Source organism: Aphelocoma coerulescens, chromosome 27, assembly GCF_041296385.1.
Source record: "Aphelocoma coerulescens isolate FSJ_1873_10779 chromosome 27, UR_Acoe_1.0, whole genome shotgun sequence".
Classification (NCBI taxonomy): domain Eukaryota; kingdom Metazoa; phylum Chordata; class Aves; order Passeriformes; family Corvidae; genus Aphelocoma; species Aphelocoma coerulescens.
The window spans coordinates 247,917-274,272 of NC_091040.1; the positions used below are offsets into that span (position 1 = coordinate 247,917).

A 26,356-nucleotide genomic window follows, 5' to 3' on the forward strand; every position below is an offset into this window, starting at 1 on the left:
AGGTTTATCCTTTACTCACAGAGGATTTTTAATGGATTGGCTGCCCAGTTTTAACTAACCCCTTGAACAGCTGTATTCTCTGGGTTTCTGGATGCTGTGTGGTGGCTTGTGGTAGCAGCACTAAAACAAATGGACCTGAAACCCATCTCAGCTGCACTAATGGGTCGTACCCCGTGCAGAGCAGCTGGTGGAGGAGCTGCACGTTCATTGCATTAGTGCATTTTGCTGATGCTGAGCACGGCTGGTGGCTCCAGAGGCTCTTCTCCCCATCCTCCAAGCCATATCCAAAGCATTGCTAACATTGCTGCAGGCATATGAAAAGAGAGTGCTCCTACCTTACGCAGAGGTGGAGGGATTCATTGCTGCTGAGGCTTGATGCCCCGGGCCACTAATGAGTTTCAGAGGGCATTTACCAGCATACTCAGCTATGTAAAAGTAATGAACATTGCCAAGAAACTGGGTCACCACATGCCACATACTGTGTCGCAGTCATGTGCAGTGGATAAAATGCAGCAGTGCTGATGGCCATTTCCATTATCACAGCCAGCGCTGGGCCTGGCATGTGGCATAGTGGCAGGTCAAAGTGTTACACTGCATTTATTTGAAGCTATTTGGTATGGGTCAAAAAAACAAATCTTGTTACAAGGTTAAAATACAATGCTGAATGCCTTTAAGAGCACTGGAGGGAGTGGGGTGTTGCTATAAGCTCAGGGGTCTGGGAGGTTGGTCCAAGGGGGGTTGGCTGTCCTTGCACGACACACTTCCAGAAGGAAGCTAAGACAAACCACAAAAGAGGTGTGACAGCAAAGGAGAGCTGCCTAAATGGAGTAGATTCTGTTTCAGAACTAATGCTGGAGAACTGCTTAAAATTGGCCTGTCCTAATAATTAAAAATAACTTATTTCCCTTGAGCCATCTCCACACCCTCCCACTCCTTTGATGTTCATGCTGTCCTTCCAGCCTTTCCCCTGTTACTGTCATCTTCTCCCTCTTCTGCCATGTCACTTGTTCCCCTTCTCTTTCTTTTCCTCCCTCACAGTTCCATCCCTTCTCACCCTCTGTACTTCATGATTGATACACAGTCTCTTTTGTGTCTCATTCTTTTCCCTCTCCTTTGCCCTCTCTACCCTCTTGCTCCTGCTCCATTCATGTGGCTCTTGCCCGCTCATCCACCAGCATTTTCCATTATCCTCAGAATAGCAATTTTTGCTTTTAACATCCTTCATCCAGCAACTGTTTCCCTCAGACAGGAGGAAGGTGAAGGTTACATGGGGCTGGATGAAGGCAGAAGTGGGAAGTGATTGTGCCAAAAAAGGGAGAGTAGAATGACTGGTGTTGGAAGGGTTGGGAGAAGAGACTCCTGAAGACCTACTGGGTTAAACACCTAGAGAGAATACAAATAATGTCTTCATCATTCTGCTTTGGCAGTTAAAAAGATGAAGTTAGTGTAATTTCAGAGTAAATGAGTGTTTTGGGGCTCCTTAACCCCACTTTAGGAGGAAATGGGGTCATGTTGGCCATGATCTGTTCACAGTACTCTCTGTCCCCACATCTGGTGTTCCTCAAGCCCTGTAACACTAATTAATATTTAGAAAAATGAGCTACCAAGAAGCACATGATAAATGTGCTGCTTTAGTGTGCAGCCAGCTGGACTCTACACATCATTTTAGAGGAGGAGGTGCTCCTTGGAAGTAAAATACTCATCATAGGAGTGTGAATTATTTTGCAGCTCCTTTTCAAGCAAGAAAGGAAACTATACAAAATTTTAACTTCAGGCATTTGATATTTAATATAAAAACCATAACACCTTGGTTTCTCAGTATGGAGTCACTCGACTCCCTTCTCAGCCCTTACAAAAATTACATGAGCAGGTACTTTGAACACTCGACTGGATGTAGGTGTTACTTTTCCCATCCTTTGTTGTAACCCACTTCTTGCTTTAGGGTTGTTTATAGGCCTTGTGTGCTTTGCAATCCGGTGATTTAAATTTAGTCAAACTTTAAACCAAGGAAATAATTTAACAAACCTGGTAGCTGAAATAAAGGTTTAAAAGTTTTGGAAGTCTTAATTTAGTGTTTATAGCATTTAGTGCAATGGGATGACAAAGTTCAAATTGAAACTATGGTTAGAAAAATTATGTCTTAAGTTGTGTGAGACACAAATAAATGTTTGCAGATCACAACATCCAGGAGTGCCCATATCTTTGGAACCACATGATGTTCCCTGTTGATTTCATTTACTGTAATACTTTCTAGATAAAATTAAATGTTTAATTCAAGGATTTGTTTATGATAAGGCATGGTTGGAACTTGTTCAAGCAGTATTTTAAGTCAAAGTAGTTAGATCCATGGAAAATGAAACTTTTATTGAGAGAGAGCACACCTTTTCCAGTGAAAAGTTAATTTCCAGCGGATACAAATTTGTTTGTTTGTTTGTTTTTTGGCTTATCCAGTCAAGCAAAAGGAGGAGAAATCAAAATCACCTCAGAATCATGATTAGAACAGAGAGTGGTCATTTCAGATGCTGAGCAAAGCCTGGATGTGGTCTCCCATATGTTAGAAGAGAATCCTTAGCAGTGAAGGTGGTAATCCACCCCTCTTCCTGGAGGAATTAACCGTGAACAATTAATAAAGTACTTAAGGTGAAATAATTGGAAAGGGAGCTTTCCCGGAGCATTAGTGGCATTCAACAAATACAGGGTAGAAAAAATGGTTTGAACCTGTTCAGGGTGAGCCCCATCCACACCAGCCCCTGGCCATACTGGAGGCTCTTGCACTCCCTTCTCACATGAACCTGGTCTCATTCCCAAGGATGGAACAGATGTGGAAACCTTGAAAAGTTTTTACAGTGTGAGAAAACCGTTTCCCACCCAGCTCCTTGTAAGTGAGGAGGCTGATTCCCAACTCAACCTCCAGCAGCAGGCTCCACTTGCAGCACTGGCTTTTGGCAGCCTCTCTGTGATTTGAAGATTGAGAAAATGTGATAGAGAATAAATAACGTCAAAATGAAATTCTGGCTCAGGTTGCATTTTCTGAGAATGTCATTCTGCCTTTGCTTTGGTTGACTTCCCAGAATATTCCTTGCTTACTGCTTTAGCTTCAGATCCACCCATTAAACATTATGTTTATCCTACAGGCTAATAAGGCTTAGTTGATACACCAGTAAATCAAGCACAAGCATCAGGAATCATGGAATCATAGAATTGTTAAGGTCTGAAAAGACCTCTAAGATCAAGTCCAACTATAATGTATGGGAAGGGACTGAAATTAATTGGGTTGTAATTGTATCTGATGGTGACCATTCCTTTCAAGAGTATTTTGCATGACCCTTATTCCATGACATGGCTCTTCAGATTCCTGGAAGAAGTTAATTGGCCTCTCATTAAAAGAGACTTTATTTTTGTGTCTACACACCAATTGTGTAGGAAATCAGAGTAATCTCTGTTAGTGGAACTTGATATCAAGGAATGGCAACTTACGAACTTCATTCTGTGAAATCCACAAGTTATAATCCTCAAATAAATAGGAATGATGAAAAGAAATCATTACCTTTATTATTACTTTACATAGTGAAGTTCTCTAAGGGAATTCATTATATTTTAACCGGCTGGTCTGAAAAATTCTGTAAGGAATTTGGAGGTATCCATTAAAACTTAAATACATGTGTTAGAGCTTGATGCTTGAAATAACAGCCCAGCTTTCTCATCGCTGAATGTGCCACACCTCGTTTTGACTGTGAAAGGAAATTATTGCAATATACCCCATTGGTAATTTTTTTTAATTGAAAATTAAAAGCCAGTGCTGAGCCATTAATGGATAAGACCCCACAGCCTGATGTGTTCATTCCTTGGTACCATCCTTCACCACCTTGGCCACCCTGGAGCCTCCTGCAATCCAAGGGATAGGTATTGCAGGTGGAGAGAGAGAAAGCCTTCATCATGTCCAAAGCCATGGGCACATTTCATCCCAGCTGCCCCAAGCTCCAGAAAGGCCACAGCATTTCCTTTGCATGGTGTCCTCAGCTATGTTGTCCCTCCCAAGTTCAAACATGCAATTTATTTGGCAATATTCTGTGCTCCAGGGCAGTGGTGGTTTTGGTACAGAACTGCTCCTACCTGCCTTGCCAGGATATTTTTGGATACTCAGTGACATTTAAAAGAAAACCCAGTGAATGGGAGCGGGAGGAAAGCTTTGTGCCCCGGCAGAGGCTCATTCCAAATGGGCAGGCAGTGCCTGAGGCTCGAGGCAGCAAGGGAACAGGAGAAGCTGGGCTGGAGTGGTGCCAGAGCACCACTTCCTGAGGGATTTGCAAGCAGAGACAGATTTTGAGGGCCTTTTTTATATTGCAAAAGAAAACAAGAAAGTTGGCAGCATGGCCTGAGACGATATCACTGGTTTTCTGCTTATTTTAATAAGTGGGCAGAATGTAGCAGGGTTCTAGCAGAGTTTGCTGAGCTGGAAAAATCAGGGGGAAGCTGGGAAAAAAGAAACTTTTTTGGTTTTTTTTTTTAGTTGAATTGATTTTTTGAATGAAGTGTGGGATCACAGTGTATGAGTAAAGTACAGTGAGCCTGACATCACCCCCGGTTCAAGGGAGTCTGTAGTTCTGAGGTGCTGCCTTGCTGTGATGGACTCAGGGAGTGCTGTCTGTCCACTTCCACGAGCTTGAAAGTGTGAAAACAGCAAATAAAAAATAAGTTCAAGAAAACAATCACAAGTTATTACTGGCACCAAGTCCTTAAACAGAGCTTGGAGCACAATCCAAGCTCAGCACAGCACTTCAGAGACGTCAGCTACTGTCACTATCCATTTCTGCAAACAGCTACAGCTTAATTTCATTTATTCCTCAAGTGGCAGGTCCAGTCATCTTTCAGGATCAGTGCCTGTTTTTACCAACTGATTCGTCTGGATTCTTGTCATGGGTAGTTAACACTCATTGCTCCTAAAGACTTCACCTGCCAGAACAGATCAAACTCACCAAAGGAAAAACCGCTGGTTTTACAACTGTCCTGATGTGGCTCTGATGAAGACACAGGGGTTTTTTTGTTCTTTTCTCTTTGCTAGGTTGTGGCTTATCATTACTGCCAGGCCGACAACGCCTACACCTGCCTGGTGCCTGAGTTTGTGCACAACGTGGCCGCCCTGCTCTGTCGTTCACCGCAGTTCGTCGCGTACCGGGAGCAGCTGCTGCGCGAGCCCCACCTGCAGAGCCTGCTCAGCCTCCGCTCCTGTGTGCAGGACCCCATGGCCTCCTTCCGCAGGGGCGTCTTGGAGCCCCTGGAAAACCTGCACAAAGGTACTGATGTTCCCTGCACTTGCCCCAAGCTCCCATGCACTTTTTTTTATTATTATTTTAAAGACACTTAATTGGATCTGGGCATTTAAGCAAAGCAGTGGATTAATCTGTCTGCATCGTTTCTCGAGCTGAAGGGAAGAGGTAGGATCTGGAGAAGCTGGGAAGACTGAGAATCATGGAACGGTTTGTGTTGGAAGAAACCTTAAAGCTCTTCCCATTCCGCACCCTGCCATGGGCAGAGACACCTCCCGCTATCCCAGGCTGCTCCAAGCCCTGTCCAACCTGGCCTTGGACACTTCCAGGGATCCAGGGGTAGGCACAGCTTCTCTGGGCAACCTGTGCCAGGGCCTCATCACCCTCACAGGGAGGAATTTTTTCCCAACATCCCACTTGGCTTTCCCTTTTCTTGCTTCTTTCATATCCCAAACCTGTCCTCGCAGTTCTCAAGGTGAAAACAAGCAACCAGTTCCATTCACAGCACTGCTTACTGTTCTGATTTATTTGTGCAGAGGTGACTTTTTTGCCTTAACCTGCCACTATTTAGTGGGCTTTGGAGAATCTGAAGCTTTCACCACAGGACTGGTATCATAAAAGTCCATAGACACCCTGTGTAAAGCTTCTGGGGGAACTGGTGACAAGCCTTATCCTGATTACAGGCTTAGAGCTTTTTCTAATACAGCATTGATCTTACCTTCTTTTCTTTCTTCCCTCTGCAAGTTATAACTAATTCATTGTGACAATTGCTAAATTTAAGATCTTTGCTCGTTGCCATGAAAACTGTCAGAGCACTGCAGAGTTCAAGACTGTTGTCCTGCAGAACCATGTTTATTACTGTGCTTGTGCTGCATCTTGGCTGCAAAAATAGTTCAGATAATTTTGTTACCACCCTCCACACTACAGTGTAAGATCTAACATGGAATAGATGCAGCTTCTACCAGATTCAAAGCCCTGATGTTCAAATCAGCTCTTCAAAACTGTGTCCAAGCTCTGAGCAACAGCATCTGGGTCCAACCTGCCTGGTTCCACCAGGCACAAAGCATATGTAGAGCCAGCACAGCGTGACAGCAGTTGGTTTTCCTGGCATGGAGAAATGTCACTGTGGGAGGAGCGTGGTTGCTTTTTCCTATCATCACTCTTGGCAAAAAAAAAAAAGAAAAAGGATACATTTAGGATCCACTGCTTTAAAGGAAAATAATTCCTGGTTATTACAGTAGCTCCTTGGGAGATGTTTCAGCTCTTGAATTCAGAGCGTTTTGGAGGATTCTTATTTTTCTTGTCAAGGAGGTTGACCCCCATCTGGCCCTAAATTTTGAGTGGTGGAAAAATTTTATGTGAAACTTTTTTTTTCATTTCCTTGTGGACTGCACTCAACACAACTCCACCGGAGCCACTGACCAGGACTCCCACCTTTCAACCCTGCTGGTCGAGAGTGCTGGCAAGTTAATTTACACCACATGTTCTCTAACAAAAGGAACAGTATCTGGAAATTGGTTCTAAAATACACAATATTTAAGGCTCTGTAAATATATCAGCAGGTGTTTTACAAGGTGCTGTTGAAGCTTTAATGCTACTGGGACAAAATTATTGCACAGGTGTTAATGGTGAACGTCACTGAGAAAGTCAGATTCATGTTTCTCAAATATATATATTTCTTTTAGTGTTAAGGAATCTAAATAATATATAGGAGAACAAAGTTCGGATTCTTCCCCTACTCTCTGCTTTCTCCTCTCTCCCTTAGGCTTTATGAGGAGATGTGGGTATAAAACTCAGGCACTATATTTACTCCAAGATTTCAGAGAGGAATAAAGTATATTTTCTAGTATACCCAAAAATCATACTGAGAAGTTAACTGAAAAAGCCGCTAGGGTAGCTTTAATGCAAAATACGTATTTTTCATGTGTATGTTTACAGTACAGTAGGGAATTTATGCATTTATGCATCCTGTTAACGTAAAGCAAGGACAAGATGCTCAGCAGTCCCAAACACAAGGTGTTTGCACATGTCTATTCTGCCTGGAATACCACAGGGATCACAGGTCTCATCATCAATGAACATCTGTGCAGGGGTTTTACAGAAAAGTTTCTGATGCAATTTAAAGTCAAAGAGAAAAACCCACCTGCTGCTGGGAATATTGAGCGTTTTGATAGCAGGAGTTTATCTGTAGTACTCTACAGATCAGAACTTGTAGTACTTGTAAATAGCATATGCCAACAATAGACTCAGATTTCCCGTTTTACACCTGGTTTTGAGTCTATTAGGCAGGATTACCTTTGAGAAGATATCACTTGAGCCTAAGATACAAGTCCAAAAGTATCTCTATCATTAGTTGTAAAGCCATACTCACTCTCAGTGTCTAACATAGAAAAAATGACTGCATTGTCAGCATCACCTGGGTTGCTATATTCTCCAGCAGCAAAAAAATCCTGTTTAAAGAGTCCATGATTTACTTCTTGTAGGATTTGCAATGCCAGGTTGGAACAAGCTGGTCTAGTGGAAGATGTCCCTGTCCCTGGATGGAGGGTAGAATGAGATGACCTGTAAAGGTCAATATGCAATTAATGTATCATTAAAAAGGTGCTGCTGCTGTGGGGGTTTTCTTCTTTGGCAGTAGCTGGTCATGCTTTAAAACTCTGTAGTGAGTTTGCAGTACATTATGGTTGCGTGTCTATAGCCTTTCCAATAAATGCTTTTCCTCTTTCTCTCAGAGAGGAAGATCCCTGATGAAGATTTCATTATATTAATTGATGGTTTAAATGAGGCTGAATTTCACAAGCCAGATTATGGAGACACCATAGTATCATTCCTGAGCAAAATGATTGGAAAATTCCCTTCCTGGTTGAAGCTGGTAGTGACAGTCAGGACAAGTCTACAGGTATGTTGGAGACCCAAAACGGGGATAAACTGTCATTGTCATGATGGACTTTGGTAAAGAAGATCTTACTGGATGTTCTGGATTTGCTCAAGACCCTTTATTTCAGGTTATCCTTTTGGCTTTTTTATTCTTGGATTTACGTCCATGTCCCCAGGCTCACTCTACAGCTTTGGAAGGATCTAATCCATCATCGTTTATTCATGTCAATAAATGCTTATCAGCAATTAATTCAGATCATTTTGTGAGACAACTCACATGCCACTAGGCCCTGACTCATGGAGCCATTAGGAAGGCAGGGCCTGATGTCTCTCAGCCTGTGCAGCTAAAGAATGTCCTCAGCTCCATGTGGAAGGGCAAAGGAATTTGGATCTTCATTCCTTTCAGCATGACCCAGAGCAGGATGGTTTCAGTCTGGTGGAGTCCATGTTGGGCCAAGACGTTGCTCAGCTCGACTGTCATGAGCAGGTGTGGAAGCTCAGCAGGGAGCTGAGTCTGGTTTCAGCCCCATCAGGGCAGCCAGCCCCCACATAGTCCTTGTCACTGGGAGTGGCAGCTGCTTCCCAAGATCCAGGAGAGCACAGACTATTTGCTGTTCAGTGCTGAGGTCCATTTTTTGCTCAGTAATGGAGTAAATTAAATATCATTTGGAAGAAATCTTTTTGTAATTGTAAGTAAATTGCATCCCAATGGCTTGAATTCCTCATTTAATTAGGACTTTTGCATCCCTATAGTCTTCACTGCAGCTTGAGTTCTCACTGTGCTCGTCCTGTTTTCTTGGAGAGCTTATGGCTTTTCTGGAGTTGACCTTGTACAGATCTGTTGCATCATTTCTCCTCTCCTCACAGCGGCTGAGAGCACATGAGGCAAGAGTTCCTTTGGGAAGGCCTTTGACGGTCTTTGGTTTGTGTTGGATCAGGGAGTTCAGTATTTGAGATTCCCTGCGCGCAGTGTCCTGCAGCAGACAGACGTCACTGCTTTGCACTGGAAAATACTCACTATTATCTGTCCTGACATTTCCATGCATCTGTGGGATGCAGAAGGGTGCTCCCAGGGAGGTTCTTGGTCTCAGCTTCAACAAGTTTCTCGTGGCCTCTGACAGAACAGCAAAAGGGATGGGAGGTCAGTGCGTGGTTGGGAATAGGAATAACAGGGGCACTGCTCTGTGTGAATTTACCAGCCCTTTCCATGGATGTAGTATTAAAAACAGTGTCCTTTGTTTTTATTTCAGTCATGTTTCACACACAACCTGCTTGCTTATAGATGAGAGTGTGAGGCCTTGAGGGCACAAACTGCTGTTTGTGTTCTTGCCCTGATGGAAGGTCTTAAAGGAGTCTCAAAGGTGCTATTGTAATAGAAATTAAGTTTACTTAATGAGTAGTAAACACCGCCAGTGTGAGTATCTTTCTTTCTTTCTTTCTTTGTAGGAGATAATTAAGATGTTGCCCTTCCACAGAATATTTTTGGATAGACTGGAAGAGAATGAAGCCATCGACCAGGACCTGCAGGCTTACATCCTTCATCGGATACACAGCAGCTCAGAGATCCAGAACAACATCTCACTCAATGGCAAAATGGACAATACTACGTTTGGCAAACTCAGTTCTCACCTCAAAACCTTGAGCCAAGGGTCCTACCTATACCTGAAACTTACTTTTGATCTTATAGAGAAAGGATACCTAGTTCTAAAAAGCTCCAGCTACAAAGTGGTCCCAGTGTCCCTGTCCGAAGTGTACCTGTTGCAGTGCAATATGAAGTTCCCAACGCAGTCTTCCTTTGATCGGGTCATGCCTCTCTTGAACGTAGCAGTGGCTTCTCTGCACCCATTAACAGATGAACATATTTTTCAGGCCATTAATGCAGGTAACATTGAGGGCACGTTGGAGTGGGAGGACTTTCAGCAGAGGATGGAGAACCTTTCTATGTTTCTTATCAAACGTAGAGATATGACGCGAATGTTTGTTCATCCCTCTTTCCGAGAATGGCTTATTTGGAGAGAAGAAGGTGAAAAGACCAAGTTTCTTTGTGATCCAAGGTAAGCAAATGCTTTGAGAAATCAGAGCTTACCAATGTGTTACTCTGCACTGTTGCCTGAATAATTTTATTTTACAAGGTTGCACGTGGCTGCAGTTACCCAGCTTTGCTCTGTGTACACTGTAGGTCTCTACATTCTGTACTGGTCATATGAGGTCTTTATGTTGTTCATGGAAAGGAACAAACACTCCATGGCACACACCTGACTTGGCAAACCTAACAGTCATCTTTAGAATTAGATGAGCTGTTCCTCAGAAGGCCCCAGGCTATCTAACTCGGTTAGCACCAGGGGCAGGTTACTCCTGCCAGCTCAGTCCTGGAGAAGGGGAATCATCATCCCTTTCTCCAAAGGTATAAAAAGCACAGGAAGTGGAAGATAGGAAGTGGGAAGATGAGTAGTGTCGATACATCTTTTGCAGTTGCTTCTTTTTCAAGCTGTGCTCCTCGTAGGTCTACTAAATGTTTTTTTGAAAACAAAGTAAAGAGCAGAATCATTATGTAGTGATTTTGGACTGTAAATGCATCTGTAATCTCTATCCTGAAAGCAGCTAAGTTCCTGGCTTAGCTCACAGGGAACAGAATTTAATCACAGTTAGATTTATATTCTCTAAACCCAGTGATCTCTATTAACAACATTACTTTTGTTTCTAGTGATGAGTGGAAACAGACAATCTGACTGTAGTTCTTGTACTTTGTCCCCATAAGTTTTGCTCCATTTTTATGCCCATTTCTTAAAATATGATTATAATAATCAGGGAAACACTCAGATTCAAAGATGTGTCAGTGACCCAATGGTCAGTCTGAAGACAATCTCATGGTATTTGCTGGAGCTGGAAAGCACCTGGCTGATCAAGGCAACTGTGGCTGTTAGTGGTGTCAGAGTAAGTTACCACTTTAAATTTTGAGGTAAACAGGCTGCAGTAGAAAAATATGAAATAGCTCCTCCCAATGGACATCTTCTTGTTTTTAGTAGGTTCTGACAATATTCCTGTTGAGTGAGCCCTTGGTAAAGTATCTCACAGCAGCAGGTGCCTTTAAAGCAGTTCTTCAGTATCCTTACTTGGAAGTCATTAAGTGCTTGTCACCAGGTAATGCTATTCTACCCTGTTTGCAAGGTCTGTGTGGTGCTTGCTCCAGTGAAGCTGAGAGCTTCCTCCATCCCAGTTGCTCCCACCTGGTGCTACTGGTTTTGTCTGGCATGGCTGTAAGAGAGCTTGCTATCAGCTGGGTAAGGGGACGGCAGCCAGTACTCCTGGCAATTATCACTGATCACACAGCACCTGCCAGAATGATCCCTAACAAGAGCAACTCAGAAAAATCACTGCTTTCCAAATGACTGCTTTTGATCATTACCATGAAAAGAGAATCCAGGTGCAGGATGCTTCCCTGGTGGGTGAGGTGTGTATTGGGTGCTGTGGGTGGTAGCAGTGCCTATGGGTGAGTAACCTGGGGACTGTGGTTCTCTGCATCCAGAAATTCTCTTCATCCTCACAGCGGTGGGAAAGGGCACTCTCAGAATACCAGATTCAGAAGGAAATTCAAATGTGCTGCATTTTAGATGGTTTTGCACTGAAACAAAGCATGTAATCAGCACAAAGGTACAAGTCAGACCGTGTTCACTCAAGTCACCAGAAAGATTTTTGCGCAACATTTGGGTTTGCTGCTGCCTTTCCCGAGCATCACAAACACATCGTGCTGCCCTCAAGACCATTTAGGAGATTTTCATCTCATATGTGCCATTAATGTGAGGAAATTAATGATGACTATGGGACCACTCATGCTCTGTGCAAGCAGGGTATCTCCACAGAGTTGACCTGACGTAGCTCCTTCCCACAGGCAAAAAGAAGTTCCAGTGGATCAAGAGGCTCTCACTGCCATGGGCATGAGCCCCCATGCATGCTGGAGGACTAATATATATCTCTGATATATGATGTGTACTAATTGCGTTATGCTCTGATGGTAACTAATGAAACCAGATACAGTCCAGAGATTAATAGAGAGGGATCCCTGAGATTCAGCAGTGACACTCCTCAAAATCCTCCTGTCCAGCTGATATTGAGCTCAGAGCATGGGAAACCCTGAGTGACAATTAGGATAAGTAATGATTTTTCATTTTATTTCTTGGAAGAGAGTCATAACTGCCCACTGACAGAGCTCACAGCAGTAGCCTGTGAAAATTTGCCTGCATCTGGTTTGTTCACAGCCAGATGGATTTCTTTCTGCTCACTTGGGATTTGAGAAGATGTGACAACTGTACAGAGCACTCCTCAGGACTCTCATACGTGGAGCTGTTTGACTGTACTATGTCAATACGTGAAGAGTAAGGTTGCTGAGGCTGATATTTTTCCCCACGAGAAGAGCTTTGAAGTGAAGTGTGGTTTTGTGAAGCTGCTTTTAACTGACTGACCCTGACAGAGTGTCCAGGTGTGAGGCCATTACAAAGGAAATTGGGATAATGGGCCTCATGTCCACTCGTATCCCAGCACTGCAGCTGGGATAATCTTCCTGATTTCATTAGTGAATGCGAGTTCACGTGTTCTCAGAAGCATGGAAAAGAGGGGAGGGGAGAGCAGGAACACAGTGTCCGGGAATTATCACATTTTTCTCTGCTTTTAAGAAAAGCAGCAGATCTCTGTCCTCTGGGGTTTTGGTTAGCCCATTGAGATGCTGACCCTCTTCTTTGAACCCTCGTTGTGCGTTTGCTGTCCAAAGCAAAGGCTAATTGGCTCTGAAGGGTAACGTTCTCACTGCTGGTCTCCCCAAAGAGGAACCCCTCCTAGCCCCTCCATTTTTTAACACAGGGCTCCAGTGAGGCATTTGCCAGAGCACTTAACCAGCATTGCAGTAACGATCCCCCCAGCCTGTCAGGCCAGCACATCAACCAGGCAGCTTCCCTGACAAATAACATAAAACATTTTAGGGAAAAACCCAATCTTTTGTGACTGGTGCACAGAGAAAATGGTTCTTATTGCACATTCCTCTTCCGCTTGTATTTCTAAACCTAAATCCTGCTCTAGTGCAGTGCTGCTTTCTGCCCGGACTGAATCAGAAACTTCTGTGCAATTATTTTCTATGCTTTTACAGGACTAATAAAACGTTTTATCCTTGTGCTGCTGCTGAAGGGGCTGTGAGCGAGACAGTAATAAAGTGATTTGCCCTGGCAAGGCAGTAAGAGAGCTGTAGTCAGATATGGACCCCAGAAGTGAAATTATTTTATCCAGATTTAAGTATAAACATCTGAGTTACCTGTCTAGACTTGCTTTATAGTCAGAGGAGAGAAATTAGAGTGATTCATTTTATCCTGAGCTAAAAGGCTACAGTAGGTCAGATGAGGAATGCCTGGGAAGCATCTCCTCCAGCTGAGTTATGAGGAGTCTCAGGATGAGGGGCTCCTCAGGAGATGTCTCCATTATTGACAAATAAGGCTGGATGAGGTGAATGTCTCCAGGCTGCTTCTCTACCCCACACACAGGGCTTTGAAGCAGATTCACAGATTTTCTTTTCTTATACAGGAAAGCTAAGGTAGGAAAAAGATACTCTCAGTCTGTTGCCTGTATGAGTATCCCAGTTTGGGCTTTTGTGTCTCAGGGTGGCACTGGACCAACAAACACTGTGTGTGCTAGTGGTGGTGGTTGAGGGAAGAGGCACTTTGTGCTGCGTGGGGATGTCCCAGCATCTGTGGGACCATAGCAAAATGAAGCACTTTAGATCTTCACCTGAAGAGCTTCACCTCTGGCTTGGTGAAGCCAAACCTCACCTAATTTTAGGGACCTGCCATCCAGATGTTGCTCAGGCAGTCATTCCCATCTCCTTGAGTCCTTGGAGCAGTTCGTCTGGCCTGTTTTAGGTGCTCACTGATGTGAGCTGAGCCCCAGACCCCAGTCCCTGGACTGGTCTCCAGGGTCACCTAGGCACGGACATGCTCCATGTCCATGGAGGTGACCTGCGCGGGACTGGAACTTGGACGAGATGGGAAGCAGCAGAGGTGGTGCTTTTGGCATAGGTTTGCTCCTGGTTGCTGTTCCTAGGGCAGTGAATTTTGAAGACTAAGCACTGTATGAACCCACACCAAGGCCATTTCCTCACCTCTTCCCTCCTCTTCTACGTCTACAAACCAAATCTGTTCCTCAAACCCCAAATGAAGACACACTGCATGGATAAACATGCAGCAGCTATCCAGGCAAGAGGATGCAGCTCTCATCTAACACCCGAGTTGCCATGGTTTCTGGCAGAGCTGTCTTTTAGTACAATACTCTGTAGGTATTTTACATTTTCCTTTTTCTCTTGGGATCATATTGCAAGCGGAGACTTTTCCTACGCAAAATTAATGTTTTTGTGTATTACCTAGCAAAATGATAGAGTGAAGGCTTTAGAGAAAAATCAGGGGGTTTTGTTTTATTTTGATGGAATGCTGAATCTGATTGACAAATAACAGTCCTCAGTGTAAAGATAATTAATTTAGAAAGTTTGGAGAAAAAGAAGTTGGTGAAAGTGATATTTCTAACAATTCAGGGATACAACAAACAGCTTTAAATGAGGAGCTGGTCCTTGCATTGCACATCTTCTTAAAAATTACCCCCAGCTCAATCCTCCATATGGAGCTCACTTGGGCATTATGGTGCATGGATTAATTGATTTTCTTCCTCTTTTTTATTATAAGACTCTCAAAAGCTCTTAAAATACACTGATTGATTGTCAGTAGAAACAATCAAGTGTTCACCAAAACCCAGGGTAGGTCTTAAGTGTTTTCTCCACATCCATGTGGGATGGATTTTACTCAGCAAAGCAAAGGCAAATTGTTTGAATTCAAGGTGAGGCAGAATAATGGGTTTAGAATTTATTAGAATTCCATATATATTAGGCAGAAAAGTAAAAATAATGCAGTGCCCACTAACACCTTGTGGGGCCAGAGATGTAATAATCAGGTTTTCCAAATTGGTTGGCAGCAGCACCAGCTCTCAAGGGGCTGCCATCGTTATTTAGCATTGCTTTACACTTGGAATTACCTCTCTTAGTGTCTTTTTCATTGCTCCAGAGTGCCAGTCTTGTAGCTCTGCAAGTGTTGTAGCTCACAGTGGGCTTTCTGAGTGCCCCCAGGTACAGGTACAGGCAGCACTTGCCAGATTGGCACAGCCACAAGGGACATGTCAGTTGCTTTCCCATCTCCAACCATGGGCTGGATGCCACATGCCACCAAAATACATGAGGTCAGGTTATTTCCTTGCCCAGCCTGCTGTCTGGTCATCTGCACTTGTGCAAGGCCTGTACTGAGTTAGTGCAATTAATTAGCAGATCACCATGGGATCTGGTTGTTCAAGATCATTTCCACAGCTCTAATTTTGGCAGAATTGTGGAGCATGGTAGAAGTGGTGGCTGAGTTGTCATTTGGGACAGAACTTCCTCTACACCCATTGCACGGGAATGAGAGTACAACATTTCTTGCTCTTTTAATTTACCCCTCAAGCCATATTTAGTGAGTGCCATATTTGTGAATCACAGGGATGAGTCCATCATCATGTCCTCCAGTAAACTGGAGGGGCAAACCCAATCTGTTCACCAAGTATGGAGTGCTGACTCTGAGAATACAACTTCTAGGCTTCCCATATATCTTCCAGAATAAACTGGAACTTCCAGAATTTTTGACTGCATGACTTGGAACCCAGTACATTTTAAAATGTAAAAAGAATGGGCAATAACTCAACAAAGTGAGTGTAGGAAATTTACCGTATGCAAATTCCACATCTCCAGCATCTCAAGATGTTAACTCTAGTCAGGGAATCATGGAGTGGCTTGTGTTGAAAGGACTTCAAAGCCCAGTTCCAGTTCCACCCCTGCCATGGGCAGGGACACCTTCCACTGTCCCAGGTTGCTCCAAACTCCGTCCCACCTGGCCTTGGACACTTCCAAGGATGGGGCAGCCACAGCTGCTCTGGGTATCCTTTGCCAGGGCCTCCCCACCCTCACAGGGAAGGATTTCTTCCCAATACCCCATCTAACCCTGCTCTCTGGCAGTGGAAAGCCATTCCCCTTTGTCCTGTTACTCCAGACCCTTGTCCAAAGTCTCTCTCCAGCTCTCTTGGAGTCCCTTTCTAATCTCACACAGAAAGCAGAGTTCAAAAATAAATTACTGAAGCCATTGGAAGCAAGTTTGGGATCTGTAACAGGGATTTAGCAGTGCAGTGAAGTGAATTTTCTGCAGGTTTCCCCTGAACTGCAGTCAGAGCTGCAGCTGCAGCATCAGTTGGAAGAGATGAGGAGAAAAGGCAGACAGATTATAAATGATAGCAGATGAGATGGAGAGCAGATGTGATCACTACCACCATAAAGGATATCAGCGGAGCAGCTCGTTTTAACTGGCTCATTAGACATGCAAACCTCAGCATTGGGATGCAGAGGGGGATTGAATATATTTCATGTCTTAAGTTACTGTCCTCATAAAATCTGTTCTTTTTCTTCTGGACTTTAAACTTCTGTCTGCTGGGCCATTTTCACTTCTAAATGGAAGAAAATATTCACAGAATAATCCATCCTGTGGCACTGAGCCACCAAGAAGAAAGGAGTGGAGAAAACTGATCAGCAGAAACTGATCGAAGAAAGAAATGTGACTGAGTTTCTTCCTGTTATTTTATTCCTCAAATCATAAGACCCACTTTTAGAGCAAAATCATCTTCCAGCAGTGCAGGAGAAAGTAGCCTTAACTGTTTTGTTTGAATTTTTTTTATAATGTGAATTCCTTCCAAGTTAATATGCAATTATAACATCAGAGGGAAACTACATTACAAAAAAATCAATAAATCAATTTAGGTGATAAACTGTTCCTTCAAGAGGGGCTCATGGAGCTGAGCTTGGCCTTTCTGCAGCCAGGACAGACATCCAGATATCATTCTGCAAGGGAAGAGGCTCCAGGCTTTGTCAGAGCACACATTAGTCTCTGAACTGGAGTTATAACATTACACTTGGCAGAGCTGAATAAAATATGAATACACATCTTTTGAAGAGCAGATTCACTGGGCACAGTGTCAAATCTCTTGATTTTGGACTGTTTTCATGGGGTTAGTTGGAAGAAGGGAGAGAGATGTGGATGTAAATCAGGGAATTTGGACTTTGGTAGTTCAGAAGTGAACAGGACTGATTCTCATTTATTTTTTGCTTGTCTTTTGCTCTGGTGCTGCAATGCCTTAACACTGGAGTACTTTTTCACCCTTCAAAATCTTTTTTATCTGAGAACTGGAAGAGTTTAGATGACACACATCTGGGAGCTTTCAATATTTTCTTTTGTGTTTAATCATTCTCCTTCACTGCTCTTTGGTCACATCAGTATTTTATCAGTGAGACTTTGTCCTTTTCCATCTGTGACATGAGGAATGGGGTCACCTGGGGACTGTGCTTCAAACTGAGAGAGAGTAGGTTTAAATTGGATATTAGGAAAAAATTCGTTCCTGGGAGCCTGGTCAGGCCCTGGCACAGGTTGTCCAGAGCAGCTATGACTGCCCTATTCCTGGAAGTGTCCAAGGCCACGTTGGATGGGGCTTGGAGCAACTTCGTCTCGTGGAAGATATCCCTACCCATGGCAGGGGGCTGGACTGGATGGGCTTTGGGGTCCCTTCCAACCCAAGCCATTCCATAATTCCACATAAGCTCATGTGCAGCCTTCTCTTATATTTGCCTTCCTTAGAGCTGCTGTAGGTGTGCACTAATTCATGCTGTGTAGGGCATTGGAATGATTAGAGACTTATCTTTATGTCTTTTTTACATATGTAAATATATATATATGCTTACACATACATAATTATGTATCTATATATACACACCACATATATGTACATATGTACACACACACACCCAAACACATATGTGCCCATCTAGGCAGACTCCTGACCATTAGAGGAATCAATACAGGCACAGAGAGCAGACTAAAGCTGCAGGATCTGAGCTGGCAGGGCTATTAATTTTCACAAAAAAAAAAAAAAAGAAATCTTACATTAAAAATAGAAAAATCTCTGATGATAAACTCTGCAGTGGTGAAATTCAAAGCAAATCATTTCACTGAGCTCCTTGATGTAGAATTCATTACTGCCACTCTGCTGTATTAAAAAAAAAAAAAACAACTTTGTGCTGTTGCAGTCTGGTTTAGTTTCCAATTAATGTTGACAGAACAAGTATTTATCAACCAGCCCAAAGCCAAGGTCTGGGAAGCATTGCAGAGGTAATGTATTACTCATTAATACTGTACTTTATTCTGGAGTAGTTCATACATGCCTTATTTGTAACACCAAAGTCATGTCTATGATTAAATTCAGGTAAATACCCTTCCAACTGCAGCAGAGAAGCAATTTAGGAGCTGACTGGAACCTGGGCTGGTGTGTCAGGCGGGAGCTGCACTTCAGCTCTTGCTGCGAAGAACAGGCACCTTAGAAGCTTCTGGATCATCAATTCATGCTTAGGATTAATGCAGTTACTGATCCATTCAGAGCCTTCCTAAATGTTCTCAAAGTTTTCCACCAACAAGCGAAAGTCTAGTATTATTTGCTGTCCTGTGATGTGGAATACAGAGGCAGAGGGGCATCGCTGAAGGGTCCCTTTGCACAGGTGCTCACAGTCTGGGGCAGAAAGACGCGGCTCCTGATCCCCTGCCTGAGCATCTCCCCAGAAAGGGAAGGAGCTGATGTGTTACCCTGGGGATACTGCAACACGATGTATCAAACAAGGAGGCAGTGGAAAAGAAAGATGTATAGACCAACTCTTGCTAGATGCTTCAGAGATGTTTATTTCCCCAGCCGCACGGCCCGGGCTCTGCCGAGGAACTGCTCAACCCCGGGACCCGAGGGTCCCTGCCCGCACAGGGGAACACAACACAACCAGTGGGGAACGGGGCTGACCAGGGACAGGGAAACCCCCTGCCCCCCTCCCAGGGCTACATGGCAGGGGGGACGAACCCCAACACTGATGGCTCTGAATCACAGAATCATAGAACCTTAGAATGGTTTGGGTTGGAAAGGACCTTAAGGGCCATCCAGTCCAACCCCCTGCAGGGACACCTTCTACTATTGCAGGTTGCTCCAAGCCCAGTCCAACCTGGCCATGGACACCTCCAGGGATGGGGCAGCCACAGCTGCTCTGAGAAACCTGTGCCAGGGCCTGGCCACCCTCACAGGGAAGCATGTTTTCCTAATATCTAATCTATACCTGATCTCTGTCAGTTTGAAGCTGTTCCCCTTGATCTGTCACTGCAGACCCTTGTCCAAAGTCTCTCTCCAGCTTCCGTGTCAGCGACCTACAAGTTCTTGAACTTGCACCACCAGTCTTTGGGTGGAGGTGAACACCTTGGCCCCTCCTCAAAGCCTGTCACGGCATTGTGAATCTGATGATTTTTGGGATGGACTGAGTGTATTACAGCAATCACAGGTTTTCATAATCTGGCTGAATGGGGCCAGGTTAAATCCAGCAATTGCTGTTCCACTTGACTTCCAGCAGTATCTGGCAACACTCAAGCTGTGTTTCCTAGTCACTTGTTTCCTGATCTGTTTCTCCTTCCTTCCTATGGACATTCCCAGAGGTTAACCAGTGTAATGAGCAAATGCATTTGTCTGTCTCCTCTAATAGGAGACCTGATGTTCTTCTCCCATTCCAAAGAGGGGGGGAGCCAAAGGAATGCAAGGCAACAAGCTGGGGTTACCTCGAAGTGCTATAACCACTTTCAGGGCCCTTCTGTTGTCCCAGCTTTTTGTGTTTTGTCCCTTCTGTTTGTGGTATACGGAGAATTCCCACAGCACGGATGCGTGGGATCAGAGGCACTGCCCTGTGCACTAAGGCATCATGATGGATTTTCAGCACTCAGCTGAGGTATCAAAGCTGTGTTGTGATGGGCAGAGTCACCATCTGGAGAGGCTTCTCCTTTTCAGTCATGGGAAGCATGGAGCAGTGGGATCCCGGCACGGGCCGTGTGCCAGGCCAAGGTGTGGAGAGCAGCTTGACAGGCAAAAAAAGGGGTTTTCTTCAATTTCTTTTTATGGTCAAGTCACCCTGAGAGTGAAAGTGCTGTCAGTCAATAAAAACATTTCAGAAAACAATTACTTGAGTTGATGGTGCCTCTATAAACAGAGCTGTGTTTTGGAATGAAGCACAACAGAATTCCCCACCAGTGCAACAGCTTACCTGTAAATGGGATGTGGTGCTCTCTCACCTGTCCAAACCTGGGGATCAAGTCCTGCCTCGTCAGAAAAATACGATTTTTTTTTCATCACACTCTTCCAGCAGCCACATTCCTGTCCTCCCAGCACCACGAGGGCTGACAGAGCATCACTGGGCTCTGCTCACACCAATTCATGTGTTACTGATCCAAAAGGAGGTTCATTGGCAGGGCTCGGGGGGCACCTTGCCAAACACCTGGCCAGGGCATTACAAGTCATTCACTTCTTTCTTGAGTTTATTTTGAGATGGGCAGTAATTCACCCTGAATGGGGATGAGCTGGTAAATCCCCACTGCTGTGAAAGCTTCTATCTTGTGTAATATTTACTAGATGTCTGGCCGTCCAAAGTATTTCTTTGCTTTACCAGACAGGGATGAGCTAATAACATTTCCTGTCCTTAAAAGCCCTTTTAAAGCCACGGTTGATATCATATTTTATTTTCCTTGGCTGTAAGGGGTTTGATTGCTTTTAGTGCAGTCACATTTTTATGTACTTCCAGAAATGAAGTGGCTTAAAAGGACTCACTTGGGAGCAGCCAGGGGCTTAAGGAAGAATATAATCTTGTTGGTAAAACCAAAAAAAACATCACACAGACCACTGACATCCCAGTGTGGAGCCTTGCTGGCTCCTGCCCTGCTTGCTGCATCTCCTGCTGTGGCATCCACGTGTGCCTGGGGCACCTGCAGGAGCAGGCATTTGTTGGTCTCACCCAGAAATGGTACTAAAACTTCACATTTTTGCATCATGTGTGTTTTGTGTGGAGAATCATCTTCTTGCATCTTTGAGAAGATTCAGCCATTTTGAACTTGCAGTGTTACAAGATGGAAGTCTGTAAATATTTAAAGATTTTAAAATGTCAGTAGAAATCACCTCTAGCAACAGAAGTTATTGTCTCTTTTATTATATTTTGCCTTAAACAGGACTCGGTGTGTAGTTCAGTTAATTTGCTTTGGTTGTCAGCCTGGTAGGGCATTGCCAGAAGCATCTTTATTACTGGAAAAGCTGGAGATTGTGTTTAGAAAGGAGTTTTACAAAGAAATAAAGTTGTTTCACTCCACAGGACTGTCCACAGGGTAGAGAGTGCAGTTGTCATTTAAAGAACTTTTTATTCAAAGTGTGGATATTTTAAATAGGGCATTTTTTATTTTATATTCAAGTTGGTTACGTGCTTTGCAAATGTGGTTCTCCTCTGCCAAATGACTATAAAAGTAACACTTCAGCTTTCATGACATTGTACCTGTGGTGTTTCTAAATTTACATCTGCTCATAGAAAATATATTGGGGCTTTTTTTGCTGTCTGCCGATGTCTGGGGGGGGGGTTTGAGCTGTCAGGGATCACCAATAATAAAGGGCACAATTAGTTGTTGGTTTACAAGTGAGAATTCAGCCAGCTCTGTTTCCCAAAGCTGGATGTGGTTGAAGGATTAGCAGAAGCAAAAACTGTCCTCAAAAGTTGTTTCTTTGGTGTAATCAGAAATACTAACATACTTTTTCTTCTGATTTTAGGAGTGGCCACACACTACTTGCCTTCTGGTTTTCCCGACAAGAAGGAAAATTAAATCGACAGCAAACTATTGAACTGGGACATCACATTCTCAAAGCACATATTTTTAAGGTAACAAAAATTCAAATGAAGGTTTATGCCAACCTCATCCCCAGCACTGGCAGCACTCAGTCTCATCTTGTTGTGGGGTTGGTATAAGAAGTGTGATTGCTTGAGGCTGCTGAAGCGTGTAGAAGTGAGCTTTAGAAAATGGTATCTAAGAAATCCTTAAAATTAAACCCTCCTTCAGACTGTAATTCAGCGGATAGCCTCCTTACCTAAAATTGCTCTTCTACCATGAGATGCTTCTTCCCCTGAAAGATAAGTTCTTGTGGCAGCATCTAGAAAAAAGGCAATCTCTTAAAAGGAGCGGTTTTGAAGAATCCAATGCAAAATTGAGGTTGTAAAGGGAAAATTTGATGGTTGTTGAAATTGGCTGATTGGTCCATCTTACTCTTCACACAGACATTTAAGACTTGGGCAATTGGAAGGCACACTTGGATGTGAGTATCAATATCACCCATAAACAAAGTATCATTCTTCCTGCTGGCCCAGGTACCAGAAGGTGGGAATGAGAGGGTGGATTTGTAAGGTCACAGGAAATACAGAATTTCTTACAGCTGTTAGGACCTGTGGGTGCTTAACCCTAGTAAAACCAAGGCTGTATTTTCACCTGGTCGCTATATGATTTTACAGACTTAAGAGTATCAGCACTCCAGTTTCTGTTCCTAGAGCAAACAGTTGATTTCTGCTTTGTGTCAGTCCTGTTGGATTTATTTATTGTATTCCCTGTGCCAGATTCACCATCAGGTGTAGCAGCAAAGTCTGCTTGTTTGGGAAGGCAATGGCTGGAGCCAAAGGGAAGAACCCCAGATTGGTGCATTACCCCTCGGGGTATCAATTTCACATTTTCAGTTACATTCCCAAAGCCAAATTCAGCCCTGAGTTTACTGTTCAGCTGCCATTTATATCCGAATTTGGTTCCGAACCCTCTGCATTTCACACGTCCATGGTGGAAACTGATAACAGGGATTAAGACTCTGAGCAAATGACAATTTTCATTAAGTGGACAAGTTTCCCATAGATTCCAGGTTTAATTGAGCAATATATAGAATAGTAGAAAATGACAGGTAGTATATGAGAAATATCAGTCCAGCCTTCTGTTCTTCATCACTCAGCAGAATCCTTGGGTTTCCAACACTGCAGGAAGATCAGTGTCACAGTGACTGATAAGCATAGCAGAATGTTGTTTAGGAGTACTACAAAGTTTTGAAAGGGTTTGAATTAGCGGGATGAGAAACTGTAACTTAGTCTTTTGCTTTTCCTTGAATAGATTTTTTTTTCTTTATTTTAACAAGTGCTTACTGAGGATTTGTGAGTCTTTACTCAGTGAAACGAGCTGCATTAGTTTCTGAAGGAGACACTAGGCTGGAGTATTGCAGACCATGTTTAAGAGCTTGAGCATTCTTTAAAGAAAATATTTCCAAGAGTATATGCATAGCCTCTTTGCCAGTTGTTACCGACTGTATTTGTTTCTAAACAAGCATTGTTCCCATCCAGGCTTTTCATTCTGGCTGATCTTTTGCTGAAGCCATTACCAGTGTGGTCATGGGTTTTCTGCCAAGTAGGGAGCATGTCAGGTCATCAGTTCAGGGTGTTTTTCCTCAAGTTGCCATGTTACAGCAGCAGACACAAGGATCTTTCTGTAGACACAAGTATCCTAATTTTGAAAGTATTTTTGGAGGCCTGGTGCCATTATAATTCCATTTTATGTACTCATCAGGAAGCCAGGAGAATATTAGAACAGAGCTATAGCATTTTGTCCAGACAGGGAGTACTGAGAGCTGGGTATAGAGGTAGACTTTGATAAAACATCTCAGAAAATGTATTTATCCTTCCCCAGTCCTTCTTAGTTTGAATCCACTGGTACCTTAGCAAGGTGATGATGGAACACTTGGAATTTCCAGGTGTAAAAAAAGTAAGTGATGCACAGACACAGAGTGCTGACCTGACATGTGGTGGGAAGACACTTTCACATTCCCATCTTCACTTGCTGGCTGAGGTCTGATGGTTTTGTTTTCTCTTCTAAACACAAACATCCTCAAACAGTTTAGGGGGGAAAAAAAGCAAAAGTACAAATGTTTCAGTTTTTTAAATAGGTTACCAGTCTTAACAGGAGCACATGGAAAGCCAACTTGAAAAGCCTGGCATGGAATGAAAGGGCACCAAGAGAAATGTGCGGTTGTGATACAAGAGGACCCAAACTTCAGGCTGGCGTATGTTTTGCAAATCAGCCAAAGAGAAGGCTTTAATTTCATCTTAAATTAGTTAAAATGTCTGTAATACAGAAGTGGGTGATGCTTGAAACAAACTGGTCTAGTGGAAGGTGTCACTGCCCATGGCAGGGGGGTGGAATGGGATGGGCTGTGAGGCTTCTTCTGACCTAAACCAGTCTGGAATTCTGGGATTCTATAAAGTGCCAATGGCCAAATAGCAGAGGAAGTGATAAGGTAAAAATTAAGGATGCTGACAGCTGCATACATGACAGGACAGGAGAAACCAACTGTTTGAATACTCGGGTTGTGGGAGTTGGCAAAATTTTTTAAATGGTCAGGCCATACCCTGGTCTCATGTTGTATGATCCCAATGAAGTGGGAACCACTGATGATATTTTTGTTTGATGTTGTATCAAGCTGGGATTTGTTTTTGCTGAAGGATTCACTCTGCTCCGCAGTTCTGAAGAGGGAATTAGAAAAGGAACATGCAAGCTGTAAAATGAGAAATAGGGCAGGCTTTTTTCAGCAGCTGAATGATTATGGTGTTGAATGTATTTTTTTCTTTAAAGGATAAATGTCACCTTTTTTGTCTTGCACTAATATCTAAGTATATGTATATATATATATTCTAATGCAACAGTTAAGATTTTTATGGCATCTGTGATTATCTTCAGAGGGCTATTTTAAAAATATCTACCCTTTTCCTTGGTCCTGATGGTGATTCAGGCACCTTATTTATGGGCTTGATAGTAGTATAACTATTTTTAAATTATTTTGTTTATAAATTGCTTTCCCTTTCCCAATTTCATCATCCTGAGTTTATGAAATTTAATATTGACCTCTAATGTCCTGCGTTGTGTCATTTCAAAGGCAGCATTTAACAGTGGCTCGAATTCTTGAGCTCTTTCTCCCTCAACACAAGCAGATATTTTTCTTGGTTTAGCTCTCTGAATTTTAAGGAAACAAGCGCATGGAGCTGTTATTTATAAGAGCTTGTCAAATCTATTGCTTCTTTTGGTGATAAAACCATTTCAAGTGACAAATCTGTTGATGGCTAGGGCGATGCTGCAGATTATCTTTCACACAGAGGAATTAGAGGTTGCAGCCGAGTCCAGCAGTGGGTTGGGATGATCATTCCTGCACATCTTCCTTCAGGGGAAACAAATCCCACCTTGTGCTGCTGGTTTTGTTCCACCCTCACCATCCCAGTCCCAGTCACACAAACCGGAACCGGATCCTGCTGTTTTGCAGGGATGGGAATGATCATCCAGCATGCAAGGAAGTGGAAATCAGGGGTTTCTTATCAAAATAGAATTAAAGAGGCCTGTGCAGTTTCCATGGAATCAGCAGGCTTTCATGGGAAATCAGCAGCAGAACTGCAGCAGGCAGGGCATACTCACAGCATGGCTCCTGCTGGAGTCACCTTCCCGCCCCTCTGCTCTTCCATCCAGCTGCTCACTCCCATCTGTCGGCTATGGAGAAATTCTGGCTCCTTCCTAGGAGGGAGAAACCTGCTTAACTGTGGTCTGCCAGTTAGTGATGATGGAAAATATGTCAGACATTCTGTATATTATGTATAACGTGATCACGGACACCAACTAGAAAGGCTGGAGACAATCTGGTACAAGAGACCAGGACATACTGCTCCCGGCTGTCCTTGAAAGTTCCTGAATTTATCTTATTGTGAGCAGATACTGTGTACTTTATTAAAAAAGAAGAAAAGTAGCAATCTGTGCTCCTTAACATGACATTTTGTGAGGGTGTTGAATGGATCTGGTTGCTCACAGTTCAATCCTGCCTTTCCTAGGCCTTGGAGATGGCTACTGCCTTTACAAGTAATTTTCTGCAGGCCTATTAGTTGATTGTGAAGGTCAGATATGGCAAATTGTCACATTATCTTGGGTGTAGTCATTATTGTCCTGAAGCTCCTTTGAAGTCCAGAGACCCAGGATGATCTGCCCAGTGTAACTGAGCAGATTTGTGAGCTTGGATCTAAGTTACTTTCTCTTTTCCAGGGTCTGAGTAAAAAAGTTGGGGTATCTTCCTCTATCCTGCAAGGCCTTTGGATCTCCTACAGTACTGAAGGTCTTTCAATGGCTTTGGCATCTCTGAGAAATCTCTACACCCCGAACATAAAGGTACTGGAGGAG

General features: G+C 43.4%; 1 protein-coding gene across 4 annotated transcripts in view; it reads left to right on the forward strand.

Annotated features, from left to right (window-relative positions):
- Positions 1-26,356, forward strand: part of TANC2 (tetratricopeptide repeat, ankyrin repeat and coiled-coil containing 2) — a 196,517-nt gene that overhangs the window by 140,425 nt on the left and 29,736 nt on the right. For all 4 annotated transcript variants that reach the window (XM_068996358.1, XM_068996359.1, XM_068996361.1 and 1 more), the window contains 5 exons: positions 5,063-5,294; positions 8,000-8,166; positions 9,591-10,198; positions 21,894-22,002; positions 26,222-26,344. In XM_068996358.1, the coding sequence (XP_068852459.1) occupies positions 5,063-5,294; positions 8,000-8,166; positions 9,591-10,198; positions 21,894-22,002; positions 26,222-26,344 (1,239 nt within the window). The remainder of the gene's footprint in view (positions 1-5,062; positions 5,295-7,999; positions 8,167-9,590; positions 10,199-21,893; positions 22,003-26,221; positions 26,345-26,356) is intronic.